This window comes from Dysidea avara, chromosome 10 (assembly GCF_963678975.1).
Source record: "Dysidea avara chromosome 10, odDysAvar1.4, whole genome shotgun sequence".
NCBI lineage: Eukaryota > Metazoa > Porifera > Demospongiae > Dictyoceratida > Dysideidae > Dysidea > Dysidea avara.
Genome location: NC_089281.1, coordinates 3330160 through 3348057, shown reverse-complemented (window position 1 = coordinate 3348057; position 17898 = coordinate 3330160). Strand labels below are relative to the sequence as shown.

General features: G+C 37.2%; 1 protein-coding gene and 1 long non-coding RNA gene across 4 annotated transcripts; both read right to left on the bottom strand.

Moving 5' to 3' along the window:
- Nucleotides 1–2907: 2907 nt before the first annotated feature.
- LOC136236142 (uncharacterized) lies at nt 2908–4944 on the bottom strand. Of its 3 annotated transcripts, none has more exons than XR_010692008.1 (10): nt 4721–4944; nt 4535–4578; nt 4308–4484; nt 4198–4258; nt 3956–4146; nt 3482–3905; nt 3346–3427; nt 3207–3294; nt 3073–3153; nt 2908–3021 (listed from the first exon to the last, which is right to left on the bottom strand). It is a non-coding gene; the product is annotated as an uncharacterized lncRNA (long non-coding RNA). The 3 variants fall into 3 exon arrangements; XR_010692007.1 differs by having other exon boundaries at nt 4202–4258; XR_010692009.1 differs by having other exon boundaries at nt 3956–4070; nt 4202–4258.
- A 4772-nt stretch (nt 4945–9716) lies between these two features.
- Nucleotides 9717–11160, bottom strand: LOC136236369 (uncharacterized). The gene has a single exon (XM_066026510.1). It carries the CDS (start codon nt 11151–11153, stop codon nt 9888–9890), a length of 1266 nt encoding a protein of 421 aa, XP_065882582.1. The 5' UTR covers nt 11154–11160; the 3' UTR covers nt 9717–9887.
- Between the last annotated feature and the right edge of the window lie 6738 nt (nt 11161–17898).

The window sequence follows — 17898 nt, the reverse complement described above, 5'->3', positions numbered from 1 at the left end:
TGGAATATATTTATATGCTTTGCTTTAACCTCAAAAAGTATTGCCATATGGTGTAATGCACACTGACTTAATAAGTTGTTTTCTATTTCCTTTCACTATTCCTGTATACAATTCACTGCAATCAGACACTTAAGGAGCAATCAAGATCTTACATTTTTGGTGGTGATAATGAAAGGAGTCATAATTACCTGGAATTTTCACATAGTCAATGCATTTGAATGTGTGTGTTGATTAGAGCAGGTACTATACTGTAGCTTTAATCATACAGTACAATAGTATCATACAGTACGACAGTACTGTGTAGTAGGGACCACAAAGGTGTAGGTGTGGCCCATAAAAAACATCACCAAAAAACTAGCCTCACTTTTCCCAGATGATGATGAGGCAGCATTGGTTAGGCAAAAATAAGCCCAAACAAGCCTTGAGATCGACCCAAAATGATTTCAACAAGTTGCTACAGAATTTTTTCTAAAATTATTTAATGGAATTTTCTACAGACTGACTGACTGACTGACTGACTGAGTAAATAACTGACTGATGCCTTCAGACAAGCATAACTCAATATCAACTAAGGCTACGGGCTTGATCAGTTTTTTCACTGTTCAACGTCACTTCGACCTGAGAGGTGCATACTGTAGTGCATACAATGCATTCTTCATGGACTTACCAGTGTCCTCCTTTGTGTCCCATTAGAATAAACTGGCTATGTTAAATGACCCTCAAGTAGAACTCCATCTCTTACATAGGTGCCCCAATATAGAGCATTTTCAACACATGATCTACACATATTATGTAACTTCAAATTTCACCTACACGTCCGCCTTACTGGTGAATCAAGCACTGGTGAACCGTGTAATAGTTCACTCAGTATAATACAGTATTCTTCTGGCAGTGGAGAGAAGTCATGGTTGAGAATTGTATCTTTGGCAGTGCTTTGGAAGGCTAGGAGGTTGATTAATAAGCAAAAAAGGTGCCGGAACTGAACTGAAAGAAGCCATTCATTATAAAGAATCTCGAGGCAATTTCTCGTGTTAAACACCCGTTTCTTGGTATCCCTGACAAGAAGTCATCATTCTGTGAGTAGTAATGAGTGCTACAATGTGGCTCAATGTTTGAGTAAAGGACTCGGATAGGTGACTGTTCAACATTTCCGTAACATTAGCTATTCTATTGTAGTTGTTCAGCAACAACCTTGCTGGCCTTCTCTGCACCATTTCTAGTTTGTTAATGTTTTGTTCATGGCATGGAGACCAGATTGTACAGGCATATTCAAGAATGGGATGAACAAAATTTAATGTATTATAGCAATAGCATATAACTGCTAGGTGACTTAAGTCCCCTTACTGAATTTGCCTTAGCAGTGATCATTTTGATATGCCGTATCCATTTTAGTTGCTGTCAATAACATCACCAAGGTATTTGGTATGGCTTACTAGTGGTATTAATGTATTGGATAGGCTTGGGTATCAGAACTAGATAGAGACAACTGTGACTGCTGAAATATGCCCAGCAAACATAAACCTAAACTGCTGCCAACTAAGCCAGATTTTACTGAGTGCCACATGTGTTCCGTTTTTGATAGCTATGCTGTGGTGGTGTGACTAGACACTTGGTCTTATTGGACAATTTTCAGAAAATATAGTAGTAGTTGTTTTTCCATAGTGAGTGCTGCACACAAACACTTGAGTTGCTCGATCTTCTGCACAACTCAAGTCTCATGATCATCTACAAAATTATAGTAGTAGACTAGATAGTAGATGTCCAGAAAATCTATGTATGTATTTTTATTGTTAACAACAGATGGACCAATCCACGCATTTATGTAGTTTGTAAGATATGTTGTTTTATTATAGAAAAACAGCCATGCATCAGAACAGTTCAATATATCAGCTGAGTCTACCTTCTAGCTACGTATAGCTGTAGCTGTAGCTTAAATGATTGTATGTAGCTTAAATGATTGTTATCTTTGGGCTCAGAACCAGTCTGTGCAATTTAATGAGGTGAACAGTACACACAGCAGGAGGATTGATTGCTTCTGATCTATTAGAAGTTGTCATGTCTGTCCATGTGTCCCAGCAACACTGCATGATTGTAGTATAATATCTGAAATGAACCACATTCACATACACTGGAAAAAGCCACAGTTATGACCATCATGTCAGAAAAGTTTATTGTACTTACCACTACTGAGACACACCATATCACAGTTGTGAAGTGGATCACCCAAAAACGAAGTTCTTGGTTTTGGTGTGTGATTATTGTAATCATGTCTTGCATGTTTGGTTTTATAAGTTTGTATGTTGCATTTGTATATGTGAGTGGCAGAGGCGATTAGTACAGTGACCCATCTGTTATCCGAACCCAGAGTGTGTTCAAATAATTGAAATGAAGCTCATGTATTTCTGTACAGAACTGTTCAAATAGTCTAATAGAATGCACACTTAATCATTTCTACAATAAGTCATCAAACATAAAGACAGTCTCAACACCTCAGTAGTAATACCTAAAAGTATAACATTGATTACAAGATCAGTGAACGACAGCTCCCAGAGCCTTCCTTTTGGCAATTCACCCCGTAGCAAATCCAATTGTAATAGCTGGGTGTACTTAGTATTTCTAGCACTGTGAAAAAAGCTCAGGTCTATAACAGTCTTATTATGTTAATATTAGAATGAAATAGTACAGCATTATATTATTAGATTAGTACTTTACTATAACAAGCTTATTGAATACATTTAAGACAGTCATATATTAAAGATTAAATCACTAGTATAGTGCAGTGTATTATCAGACTATACTAAGCCGATTTCAACCATATATTGGCTACTATACTACTGTACTTTTTTACTTTCCTATAATCTGTGGCTACCTTAATTAAATAATTTCTATAATTATATTTGTAATGAATTTAATTCTGTAAATATGTTAAAACCACAATAGGTACAGCTAGTAAAATCAATGTCTCCTTGGCTGGCCATGACAGTATCAAATCAATTTCACCATTTATCAGTCTTTATCCAACTACAGCAGGTAAGACAGTAAATACAATTCAGAAGTTCCATTACTAATTACCTGTATTATCATCACCATGTTCATCACCATGTAGAACTCTGTGACAATCTGTTAGTAGTCTGGTAGAACTGTCCCACAGCTCTAATACAAAGATGGTAAATATAATGTGTATTCTGGACAATCATTGGACTTACAATTTGTAACAATAAGAATCTCATAAAACCGAGACCTTGTCTGGAAGCCTAGTATCACCATGTAGAATGGTGGCTAGAACCCACAACTCTATTAAAAATGGTAAATATAATGCATATACTGAACAATCATTGTACTTACAGTTTGTAATGATCTTGTAAAATTAAGACTGAGTCTGAGACTGTAGAACTAAGACAAGTCTGATAAGACCAGGTCTCACAACCTAAAATAATGGAGGCAAACATAATTCATATTCTGGATTACTTGGTGTACTTACGGTTGTTATCAGTGAGTCTAATCAGACATATAACGGCCACTTAGTATGTGACTTTGTTGGGCTAATATCAGACAAAGATTTTTGAATGGTCATATCTCAGCCAAGAACAATGATATCAAGCTGTAACTAGCAGGTATGGTTATAAATGTTAAAATAAGTACATTGATTTATGTTAAATCTTTATTATGTTAAATCTCAATTTTTTTGGCTAATGTATAAGCATACCTGCTAGTTAGAGTTTGATATATTCGCTCTTGGCTGAGATATATATCCATTCAAAAATCTTTGTCTGATGTTCACCCATACCCAAAACTCACAAAAATACTCCTACCACGTGGCCATTTTTATGCTGTTACGTAAGCTCACAAGAAGCATCTGATACACTGATAACCAAGTCCAAGGATCTTGTAATCACTAAGTACAACTGAAACAAGACTAAATATAATATAATTTGCATACTCTCAGTGGACTTACTTTTGTTAGCGATACGAGCATGGTCAGTGAAATAAGGACAAACAAGATGGAACAAGTTCTTGAAAGTACTCAACTCATTTACAGTGTCAGACGTACACAAGGTAGCAGCCATCAACTGCTGATAAAAAGTAGTGGAAAACATGAAGAAATGAGACCGGTTCTCAGAAGAAATGAGACCAGTTTCCACAAACCTAAACGAAGGTAAATGTAGATTGTATACTGGACACTCTCAGTGTACTTACTTACAGATGTTAGCAATAAGAAGGATCTCCTAGAACTGAGACTAAGTCTGTAATTCCTACTCTATTGAAAAGAAAATGAATAAAAACACAATTAGGCTTAATGCACTTACAGCTGTAAGTAATTAGAAGATGAGGTTGAACAACTCTGTGAAAAATAACAAAACTGTCCACATATGGTCGCTACCAGGTTCTTTACAGGAAGCAGCTTCCATTGAAGGAAAGTAACACTGCAGATGTTGTACACTGACAACCTGGAGAACTGAGAGGTCAGACAAAAAACCGTACCTCTGAAGAGATAATATACAAAATCATAAGAGCAGACCATGCATACTCTTACCATTGATGGCTGATGAACTGTGTCCACTCGTCATCCACCATAAGCTGAGATATAAAATATGTAATACGTACACAGCAACACCAAAGTTGAATCATTTGCAGGCCATTGTCGGTCATACAATACACAATAAACAATTTAATGCAGCTAAACCTATTGTACAAGCTATCATTTTAGTCTAATACTTACTCATCTAGAGCTGTTTTTGATCACTGCCATCGTAGGAATTGCGCCATTTCATCACTACAGCCAGCAGGGATGTACAGTTGTGGTCCATAACTATCATCGTCTGCGGCGGAGCATGGCTCATTGGACGATGGCGCCAATCGCGCACACTCTCTCCGCGAGATACACCGTCATGATCACTCACATTTTACAACCTCGGATACAACAATAGCGACAAAGATGGCGACTTTATTACATCTGCTACGCATGCGCACACCACTGACCCCTTCAATTTTAAAAACGAACTTTTGCAGGTGTGCTAACTGTGCAAGAAAATCTGGATTTGTATGACTCTTAGAAAGAATTGTAATATTTCTGGTATTATATGCTTTGCCATATGAAAATGTGTACATATGTATGAAATTATCACAACAAAGCTAGCTATAGTGATTAACAGAAGTGTACTTATTGTAAAATTATCATGACTCTGTTTGATACAGTAAAAGAATCTTAAGTCACGTGCTGTCTGTATAAACAAATCCATGAATAATGAGATGGTGAAGCTAAAAAGTTATCACATTTAGTTAAGTAAACAAAGCCATACAAAGAATGTGTATTAAACTAAAGTATAGTCTGTTTCCCATAATATAAGATGGGGTTTATACTACAGTATAAGATAGTTAGTATAACGCAAGACTATACTGAGATGATTTGTAGAGTTTAAGCCATTAGATATACCATCTCTATATTCCTCTTTTTTCACAGTGTAGGTGACAGCTGGCTATATATACAGTGGACCAAAGAATCACAGAACATCATAGCTAAGCATTTTCTATTACGGAACAATTAGTAATAACATTTACAAAGACAAAAAGAGCCGCTTATATCGCACTAAATAATCTGAGCCTATAGAGCAGTTTCAAAACCATGGTAATGGAACAGTTGCCATGTTTTTGTACCTGGCTGGTAATGGCCCAAGTTAAATTCTTCATTAAAATTCTGCCTAAACTTATCAAATACGAAAGTAATAGATAACAGTGATAGAATAAGATATGTAGAAGAGATATCAGACATTAAAAGATGATCCGTGCTGCATCCTAACAGGGCAGTTTCATAAGAAAGAGAAATGCGTATAGATTTTTTTCTGTTTAATAATATAAATCAATCATAAAAGAAAAGGTCTTTATGCTCAAACAGTGAGCAAAGAAACAAACTCTGTCAAATCCTGTGATGATGGAATTGTTGCCATTACAGAAGCAGTATTGCCACGCTGAACATCAATAGCAATCTTCTGAATTAAAAATTGGGTGGCCAGGGTGCCCTATTATCACCAGACTGTTCCATTACCTGGGAACCTATCCACCTCACTAATGAGCATGCACATGATCCCCAAGCACCCAGGGTCTCAACACATAGAGGGGAGAAGTGAAATGATGGAATCAGAGAAGAAAGAATACTTTCTGAACTTAGCTGACTGTGGAATTCACTCCCACCTGACCTAATCCAACAAACAATCATTACAAATTTTTAAGCACCAACTGAAACTATTATTACTTTCCCCTACCAATCAGCAAGAGCGTAGCCAGAATTTTTTTGAAGGGGGTTCAGATTTAAAGTGGAATGTCTTAAGGTAAAGGCCTGAGTGCTTCCCCCTAGACCATGTTTGAACGAAAACGATGCATACACAAATTAAAATGTGCCCTTAGACAGTAAAATGCTGTTTGCGCATCCAACTAGCTAAAACCTACACACTACTGTTTATGCAGCTTATAGAATCTATAAACCTATTGTAAAACTAACTAATCTTCACTTCCAGACAGCATATATACTGACAGCCAACTTTAATTTCCTAGCACATGGAAGCTCTCCACACTCGAGTCCCTTAGTTGGCAATGCTATAATTCTTTCCAGCTATACATTATTCTCGGCCAGAGAATAATGTATAACTGGAAAGAAAGGATAGCTGGAAGGCAGAAAGCTGGAAAGGAAAGCATAATGTAAGAATAATGAAGAAAGAATACTGTAGAAAGAATAATGTATAGCTGGAAAGGTGGGATAGTGAAACAAAACTTTTTTCACTATCCCACCTTTTTACAATCGAACAAACAAGCAAAATTACACAAATTACAAATAACAGCAGAATTACAAATAACAGCACACAAAGTGACTAATACTTAAAGATAAAGATTCAATCAAATGAGCTGATCCTACCCTCTGCGCACACAAGGTCAATAGCTGCAGACTCTTTGAGGCCAAAACAGTGGTAGGAAGATCTAGAACCTCTCAAAGAAGTGATGACTGCTCGGAGTAGGGAAAAACTCAGTTTACATCTTAGCCAGTACAGGGTCTTGCTGTAAGACTGTCCATTTTTTCTGACAGCAGAGTGGCTATTCTCTTGTACACCACTGTGGCCAAAGACCATGCCACTAGTGCATGAAAAAACTAAAGGAGTGAAAGCAATTAGCCTTATCCATTGTCGAGTTATGCTTGGTTGAAGGCATCGGTGGTTGGTTCATTGGTTCGTTGGTTCGTTGGTTCATCAGTCAGAATAAAATCTTCAGTGTTAAATAGAAAATTTTTAAATTCTGTAGAAACTTGTTGGAAGGGTTTGGGGTCACTCTGAAGGCATTTTTGGGCTTGGCTATGCCTAACCAATATTGCCAAGCTGTTATGAAAGAAATGTGAGGCTGGTTTTAGGGTGACATTTTTGGACAAGAAAGCCCAAAACTGCATGATCCCTAATATACAGTACTACCATACTGTATATAGGTAGTACTATATGATAGCTGCATGCATTCTATAGTGACTATATGTATAGCAGTACTCTAAACTAACTATATCAGGGTGTGTGTTGTGTGACAGTTGTGAGTGGCTGATCATGAGTGCATAATCCTTTTAACAAGGAGAACTCTATGACTTTCTAAGTTAGCCAGTTTGCCTGATATGATATGACTCATTGAACACACATACATATCATAGTATAATCATTACGAACACACTATAGTATATAAACCCTACATCCACTTGGCCCACATGCACTTCCACTACATGTCGTACAACATGGCATGCACTAGAACTCTGCATAGTATAGCTTTTGTGTTTCTATTGCTATAGGGAATACTTATAGTCAAGTCAAGCAGCCTGACTGTGCCCACGTAAGTGTGTTAATCTATTTATACAAATTATGCAAACATGCACGATTGCATTGGTCAAGTTAGGGTTACCAATGTTTAGTCTCAAGCGTAGGTGGGTGTTACGGCTTTTTCGTGGTGGATTCAATCTTTGTGACAGGATTCAGCACAAGTGATTCCAAATAGTACCCTTCTTGCTATGAGTATATAGAGATTGCGAGAACATCTGCATGTGTAATGCTGTTAAATATTATTAACTGTGGGGTCTAATTCTCAGTATAGGTGAATTTTGATATCAACCATACCCAGGCAGAGGGGTCTGATACCAATTGCAATCCAACACAAATCACTTGGAATCTAAGAGGAATCTGGAATCTTGGTCAAGATTCTAGAATCTCTGGTAAAATGGAATCTCAATGAATCTTTCATATGTCCGATTATTTCTGTACATTTTTTGTAAATTATACTGTAAACTGTGTTGTGTGCAGTCTTGCAATCAATTTAGTCTCACAAACATTTGTATACAGACAACAGAGTGGCTCAAGTTAAGCCAACATTTCTGACAGCCAGCCGAGTGGATAAAAGTGTTAATGCACATGTGCTATGTACATTTCAAAGTGGAATAATAATTTGGAGTTTGGAATCTGGAATCTGCAAAATATTAGTGAGATTCATAACTTTATACACATGACTTTTGGGTGGTTTCAGACCACTCAATCCAGCCTTCTTAGTCTGTTAACCTTATTTTACAGTAGTAAATTGAAAAAATGTGTATATATAATGTCTAAGCTTTTAATTTTGTATTAAAATCAAGGCTCAAACGAATAACCGATTATTCGAATTAATGTTAGTTTGAATTGTATTCGAAAAAAATTAAGCTTCGGTTATTCGCACGTGATCGTTATACAAAGGCACGTGATTAGCTGTCAGCAATTAACGTAGCAGAAGACGATACTAATGAAAGGAAAGGATGGTGGTGATAAAGCAAAGGCAAGAAACAGCTACTAATTGGTAAAGATGTACCAAGGCTGTGGCGAATCTCCGTAAATGTAATACTTTGTACGGGTTCGTGGCTTACTACAGGTACTTTTACTTTCTTTCCATCACAATGTCGCTGCGGTAATCCTTTCAGAAAGGACACTATGCTATCCTTTTCTTCTCCGTAAGTTATTTATACGAAGCCACCAGTGTTGGGAGAAACGCGCTACTTATGTAACGCGTTACGTAATATTATTACTTTTGTGGTAACAAAGTAATACAACGAAATACGCTATAAAAACAGGTAATATAACTCAAGTTACTTTACTTACAAATGTAACGCGTTACCTAAGTAATATAGTTACTGTAACGAATCTAATATTACGTAATATTATTACTAAAAGTAACGAAGTTACTAATCTCGTTAGTAACCCACTGAGTAACGCCTTGCCACAACGAAGTAATGAAGCCTACTAAGTGAGGCTTATTCACCAGCTACTTACTTATATCAAGACTTGCACATTGTCCAACAACGCAATCGTGTCACGTGATAAGGTGGTAGTTTCACACGTGACAGCTTAAGGCTATGGATACAAAGTAATATAATATGTAATATTATTACAGTTACTTTATTTTATGGGTAATATGTAACTGTAACTAAATAGTTCAGCTGCAAGTAATATGTAATATGTAACTAGTTACTTTTATAAAGTAACTTGCCCAACACTGGAAGCCACAAACCTGTTTGTGGTTATTTATAGGCTTCTTGGTAGTGGCCGCCTTAATCACTATATTGCACTCATAGCAACGAAACCTTACACCGATTAATCGAATGTTCGAATAATAGTTGAGTGAATATTCGAATGCAGAAAACGCTTGAGCCCTAATTTAAAACATGTATATACGCACATTCATTAATCTAAACAAATAATAAATGGTTAGCTATCTACCAATAATTTCATAGTTATTTATGTACATATAGTTTACATAATAGCGTATACCAGTAACTATATTTGCAGGTATGCAGTTAATTTTTGCTACACAGCGCATGCATACGTTATATCTCACTGCACAAATGAGTTTTAATACTGATACTGGGAAACAATAGTGTTAAATATAAACTTATTGTGCCAAATTAATCTTCCATCTGATCGATATCTTAATAAATTGCAGCTGATAAGATTATTAATCGTTTCTTGTACTTTAGCAGGATTTATATCCTTTTTATCACCAATATTCTTCTTCAGTTCTGATGGAAAGAGAGGACCATTTGTAGCAATGCACTGGATGGTGTATTCGGATGTGGGTGCATTGTCAACAACAGCATTATCTGCACTGACAGCAACACTTGAATACAGGCGATTTCTTATCATTTCATAAATTTCATCCTCGCTACAATTGTCATTTTCATGATAAATATCCAAGGCGTAGTTGAGGTGCAAAAGTCGTCCACCAATCAGACTAACTATACGCTTGACTAACTGGTTGGGCATGAGACTAGCGTTCTTAACCAAGTATCTCTCTGCTTCTTCATCATTCAAGTCATCAACTTCAACAATTTCTATCAGACGATGCTTCAATGTTTCCTCTATCGAAGAAAGTACATCACCGTCACTGTATACCAACACAATGCGCAACTTCTTCGTGCGAGCATAATACTTTGCCAATCTTACTAAGGCATTAAATACATCAGGTTGGTATTTAGCTAGAGCTTCGACACCATCAATTACAAAACATGGCAATTTCTGGAGTCCCCTATCTTTCGCTAGTTCTTCAGCTCTCCAGGCGACATAGTCAAGCACATAAGTCATTGCCTTCACAGGATCCTGAGGAAAATAGAAAGTGCGAAATTTTGGCAAAAAGTATTCCTCAATTCTTTGAGCAATACTTGGCTTTATCGGAATACCAGCTGTCATTGCTAATTGTTTGGCAGCAGTAAATGGGTGAGTTATCTCGTGGTAGAGAATCCATTCAGGTTTATCGTTGCAAGCAACAATCGTAGCTTGAGTTTTCCCGGTACCTGTTGGACCCATAATTATTCCAAACTTTCCATTTTCAGGTTCCAACTCAGTTAATAACTTTTTAATGGAGTGTACGGATGAAGAATTATACACAAAGCGCCCCTGAGAACTGTGAGGATTTGGTCTAGATCCGGACATGAAATTATCGTCAATCTGACCCCTCGTAAGTCTGCTTCCCATCGGTTTCTGGATTGAATATATTGCCGAAATTCCAACTGTTCCTACAACGGACCCAAAAATCTTAGGATGGGTCGATGCAAACGTTAGAACTGCTTTGCCATGTTTGCGACTTAAGTTGAACAGCTGTAGCAACCAAACAGCTGCCATTACAAATCCCAAGAGTAACAACAACTGCAAGAGTGACAAGCCTATGTAGCTATATAGTAGGCATTCCAGTATCCGAGATTTTTTAAATAAAAATTCTCGTATATTCCGCAACACAACCCTGGCACAAAATAAGAACTCGTGTTTCACCTGACCTTCAGATGCTGTAAGGTCAAGTGCTCCAATCACTACACGGGCTGCCACGGATGGATCTAGCTCCACGTAGGGTTTTTTTTCCACGTAGGTAGGGTCCGCAATCCGAAAAATCAACTTTTACAAATCGATCCCCCATCATTATGGCATGTTCATTGTAGTATCCCATTACTAGATCCACCATGAAACCGGAGGCACGGTTGTTGTCTTCACAGAAATATCGATTTTTAATATTTCGTGAGATGCAAAAAAATTTTTAAAATTTCGTTCTCCACACAAAGAACAGGATAAAACTACTGAATGCTAAAACACCATCATTTACAAGAAGATTACAAGTAGAAACACACGTACATACTGAAAACTACACCATACTACTACTTATTACCTAACTATATACTTATTACTAGCTACGTACTTAACTTAACCAATGTCAAAGTCAGGAAATTCGTCCTCAGCAGTAGCGAATACTGGCGGAGTATCATTATTATTATTATTATTGTTACTGTGCAATGCCCAAGACGAAATGAGCACCCCTAAACACACGAGAAGGACTACGAAGCGGAAGCAACCAGTACACAACACTCCTCCGTCCGGCGTTGCTGGAAAGAAGACGAAGGGTACGCTCGAAGAAGACGACAAATGCGAGGTATGTATAGTTTGTGACTGCACTATACTAGAGGCTAGTGAATCCACTGAGGGCCAAGACGCAGTTTTCTGTGAAGGGGACTGCCAAGGGTGGATCCATCGTATGTGTGCTGGCTTTTCACGCCCTGCTTTTAACAATTTGAGCGAGTCCACCCCTTATTTGTGTTCATTTTGTTATTATTATTATTATTTATTGTTAATCAGCAGGACCCTCCAGGGGTATAATGCTGATGTGCAATTACATGTGTACAATTTCAATTAGTTACTTATAAGTATGTACAATTACGACAAGTTACTTAATTATATACATATGTACAATTACGATAATATTAAAACTATAAAATACATACAATTCCGATAAGTTACTTAACTATATACATAGAAGGGGGTGATTTTTGCTTAAATTCTTCAACACAGTCAGTCTTTGTACATGCACTAAGCAATACAAGGAAATATGTGATCTGAAGGAAACCGTAAAAACACTATCTAATAAACTAGCAAAATTAGAAGGAGCTCAAGAGCCTTTACCAGCCCCAATCAATGAAACTACTCCACCTGTTCCTACAAAGCCCAGTGAACCAAAAAGCCAGCAAGCAGCCCCACCTGAAAGAAAATTAAATGTAGTTGTGTATGGCCTAGAAGAAACCCTTCCAATACTACTACACAAGACAGGCTGCAAATGGATGTTAAAAATGTTACATCAGCTTTTTCAAAACTAGAAAGTCCTCCAATTGATGAAAGCTCAATCAAAGACTGTTATCGTTTGGGGAAATATAATCCTGAGGCAAACAGACCCAGACCTGTCCTAGTCAAGTTCTTAAGATACGCGGATGCCTCCAGCATCCTGAACGGAAAGAGCAAGCTTACCAAACCAGTTTTTGTGAAGCCTGATCTTACTGCTGAAGAAAGAGTTGCAGAATCTCTTTTGCTAAAAGAAAGAAGATGTTTGATAGAAAAGGGAGTAGCCAGGCAATTCATAAAGATCCGAAATCAAAGCTTATTCGTACTTAATAAACTTCATGCAACAATTCAGAACCAACAATTGCAACTTATGAACACATTATCTGCAACTGCTACAAAAACGCCACCTCCTGACCTAGCTTCTAATTGACTATGGTACCTGCAACATGTAATAAGACTTCTAATCATTTAAAATTCTACTTATAAATTTTCAATCAATCCGGAATAAAAAACCTGATCTGATAGCTTTGACTGATAAAGAGAAACCAGACATCCTTGCTGGAACAGAAATGTGGTTAACCCCAGATGTCATGAATAGTGAAATAATCCCACCTGAACTTGGTTATAGTATCTACCGCAAAGACAGGCCTGATGGGTATGGAGGAGTCCTCCTGGCAGTTTCTAATAAGCTCTCATCTGTTGATCTACCTTCTCTCAGCACGGACTGCGAGATCATATGAGCAAAACTAATAATTTCTGGCTCCCCGTTGTACATAGCAGCATACTATAGACCACATATCAATGACGAATACTCTCTCACCCAACTAGACTTATCATTACACCAATTAAATGAAACTACGAACAACCCCACTATCCTATTAACTGGTGATTTCAACCTACCAGGTATCGACTGGTCAGAAAACCTCGTAAAACATAGCTCATCATTCAGAGCAATACATGAATATTCATTAGAAATCCTGCAAGATCATGGACTTCAACAGCTTGTCACTTTTCCTACACGCGATTTCAACACACTAGATTTAGTATCTTCAAATAAACCTTCCACCATACTCAACATTCAAAGCATAGCTGGAATTAGTGACCATGATATTGTTTGCTTTGAAGTAAATGCTAAAGTAGATCATACCAGACAAATCCCACAATCCATCTACATGTACAACAGGTAAAAACTGGAATGCACTCAAAGAGGAACTTTACACCCTTCTCACATCTGACCACATTGGCACTTTTGAAGAAACAAATGTAGAAGAGTTGTGGTCAAAATTTAAGCACTCCATTGCCCAGGTTGTAGACAAATATATCCCGCATAAACATACAAAAGCACGACGGGGATTGCCATGGATAAATCAAAACATCAAAAGACTGATGAGAAAACGGGACAGGCTGCATAAACTATGTAAAAATTCGTTTTCAGAAGCCAACTATGCTGAATTTAAATCTTTGAAACATCTTGTCCAGAAGGAACTAAGATCTGCATACTGGTCTTATACAAATAACCTTATTTCTCCAGAAGGGCATCCTCACTCAAACCAGAAAAGGTTTTGGTCTTACATCAAGAAGGAAAATACCAATATACCTGTACTGAAATGCGATGGCACTAGTTATGAAACTAGTTTGGATAAGGCTAAAGTACTAAACCAACAGTTCCAGTCTGTGTTCACTAAGGAACCAAACTCCTCACTACCAGACAAGGGTCCCAGCCCCCATCCAACAATGTCTGATGTGACACATCTGTAGAAGGCATTTACAATCTCTTGCTTAACATCAACCCCAATAAAGCTTGTGGACCCGATCAAATACATGGAAGAGTACTTAAAGAAACAGCTGATGTTATATCCCCCTTCTTAAGAACATTGCTTCAGTGCTCCTTAGACTCTGGAGTCATTCCTATTGAGTGGCGATCTGCAAATATTACACCAATCTTTAAGCAGGGTAACCGACAACAACCTTCCAATTATCAACCAATTTCACTCACTTCCATTGTCTCTAAACTATTTGAACAAATTGTAAACTCAAACATCATGAAACATTTAGAAACCAACAACATCCTAAGTGATCATCAGTATGGCTTTCGTCATTCTCGTTCTTGTGAAACATTACTTATCACACTGTTACATGATCTATCCTGTTGTTATGATACTGGAATACAGACAGATATTATCTTCACTGACTTTGCAAAGGCTTTTGACACAGTACCACACCAACATCTGCTGTACAAATTAGACTGGTTTGGCATTAGAGGAAATTTGAAAAACTGGATCTCCTCATTTTTGAATCATCGAACGCAGTGTGTTGTGCTAGATGGTATTTCATCTCCCAGATGCCCAGTATTGTCTGGTGTCCCTCAAGGCACAGTCCTTGGCCCTACTCTTTTCTCCATCTATATCAATGATCTACCGGAATCCATTTTACATAGTTCTATTAAACTTTTCGCTGATGACTGTATAATATATGGGGCTATCCGTACCCCTGAAGATGCTGAGAGGTTACAAGAAGATTTATGTGCGTTACAAGAATGGCAGCAGAGATGGCTGATGAGACTAAATGTATCAAAGTGCTTTACCATGACTGTTTTACATCCTAGAAGAAATAAAATCATTACTCCCTACAGACTACACTATCATCTCCTCTCGCCTGTTGAACATTACAAATATTTAGGCATCATTATTCAGAGTGATTTGAAGTGGCACCTACACATCCAATCTATCACCTCCAAAGCAAATCAGATGCTTGGTCTGCTAAAGCGTAACTCGAGGACATCATCTATTCACCTTAGAGAGAGAGCCTACACTGTAAATTCAAATGGGTACAAATGACCCAAAATTTTGGGTTGTTTTACCTGTAATTCAAACGACCGATTTTTTGGTAGTAATGACCCAAGGATGTACTTGGTTATTTTAACTTTGTAAGATATAGTCATATTACCCAGATGCCCTAAAGTCTCTTCAACCTCTAGCCAAGTGTTTGAAATAACCTTGCCATCATGGTTATTTTAACCATCTGTGGTAAAATTAACTCACGTCACAAAATAATTTTGTTTATTTACATTAATTAACAAGTCAATCATCATTAGTAATAACATACATTAATCTATCAATGACACATATTCACAATAATTGTTACATACTGCATCTTAATACTTTAAACATACCTGATCTTATAGAGTTTTCAAATTGTATATAAAACCTATGTTCTCCATGTTCACTTTTGATTGTGGGATGTAACACAAATGTTACAATGGTCAGTGTACTGTAAATTTAACCATGTAGCTGGTCATCTAATCTGTGCCATAGTAGACTTGACTATACACACTGAAATTACCCAAAAAAGTTATTTCAACATCCTAAGTGAACAGTTATAATGACCTACCCTAGTTATTTTGACTGAATTAGTCCAAAAGCCTAACCCTAGTTATAACCACTTTTAGATGGTCATTTTAACAAAAAAGTTTGTAGTTTAAATTTACCCATGGAGGTTGAATTGATCCTTTTGAATTTACTGTGTACCTTAGCCTAGTACGCCCTAAACTTGAATATGCAACTACAGTCTGGAACCCTCATTTAACAACTGACAAGATTGCTTTAGAAAAAGTTCAGAGGCGTGCTGCACGATATGTCAAAGGTATATATTCCTATCATGCTAGTGTAACACAGATGGTTAATGAACTTAAGTGGGAATCACTAGAGTCTCGAAGAGAACAGCTCTCCTTAACTATGCTATACAACATTCTTAAACAAAATGTCTATTTACCACCTGAATACATACCTGAGTTTCATCTACAGACATCACAGTACCAGCTACAGACCAGATCATGCCATATGTTCAGACTCATCGAACCATTTTGTAACACTGACACCTACAAATATTCCTTTATACCATCAACATCAAGGCAATGGAACATGCTACCTCGCTACATCTTTGAAGCGGAAAACACTGACATATTCAAATCTCTGCTACGTAACTATTATTTTGCAATCAATAGCTAGCATTATTTATTATATTATATCTGTGTATATTCTTCTGTTTGTGAAGTTTTCACAGCAAAATTAAATAATAATAATAACAGCACAGCTGATATGCTCAAGAAAAAAGCAATCATAAAATGAATTTAGCTACGTAGTTACAAAGATTACAGATTATTGAGTTCCATACAATGTTTGCAGTTCCACTGAAAAAGAGTCAATGTTGTTGCTCTCAATGATGGAAGATGGTAAGTTGTTCCAATCCTTAATTGATCTGGAGAAAAAGCTCTGTTGGTATGAATAGGTGGATGAGTTTGGTAGAATAAAACAATGTGGGTGATATAGTCTGTCATTGAAATAAAATGAGGAGGAATTGACAGTGAATAATCTTGATGTAAAATTTTAAAAAGTGCTTGTAATCTGGATATTTTACGTCTCGGCTGAAGGCTTGGCCAAGAAAGATGCTGTAACATAGCTGTGACTGAGCTGAATCGATTGAAATCATTTAGGACCCATCTAGCTGCCCTACGCTGTACTTTCTCTAGCTGTTGAATATTGTTATGGTGGTATGGGTCCCAGATGACTGCAGCGTATTCCATTTACAGTCGTACTATTGTAAGGTAGGCTGTTGCTTTGATGTTAGACGAGCAGCAACTCAGATTGCGTTTCAAGAAGTTTAATGTTCTATTGGCCTTAGCAGCTATATTACTAATATGTGGAGACCATGATAGTTTGTTATCCAATATAACACCAAGGTAGGAGTGTTGGATTGATGTACCCAAGTTGTGATTGTTTAGCTTGTAGTTGAAAATGATTGGTGATAATGATCTGGTAAACTGCATAATAGTACATTTGGTTACATTGAATCTTAATTGCCACTTAGTTGCCCATTTGTGTAGTTGATCAAGATCATGCTGAAGTTGAATGGCATCCTCCTTGGTGGTGATAATTCTGTAAAGTAAACAGTCATCAGCAAATAACTGTAGTGGCGAATTTACATGTTCTGTTATATCATTAATGTATAGAAGAAACATCAAAGGGCCGAGGACCGTCTCTTGAGGGACTCCTGAGTGAACACCTATCGAGTCAGAAAAATACCATCCAAAGCTACTTGCTGTGACCTTCTGGTCAGACAAGTATTGACCCACTGACAGATGTGATCATTGATACCATAGTGTCTTAATTTAACTAATAGTCTTTGATGTGGGACACTATCAAACGCTTTAGCAAAGTCAAAGAGAATGACATCGGTTTGTTTCTGTTGGTCTAGAGCATATGACAAGTCT

Excerpts from the sequence above, each read along its gene's own strand:
- LOC136236369 (XM_066026510.1), bottom strand. The coding sequence starts at position 11,153 with ATGGCAGCTGTTTGGTTGCTACAGCTGTTCAACTTAAGTCGCAAACAT.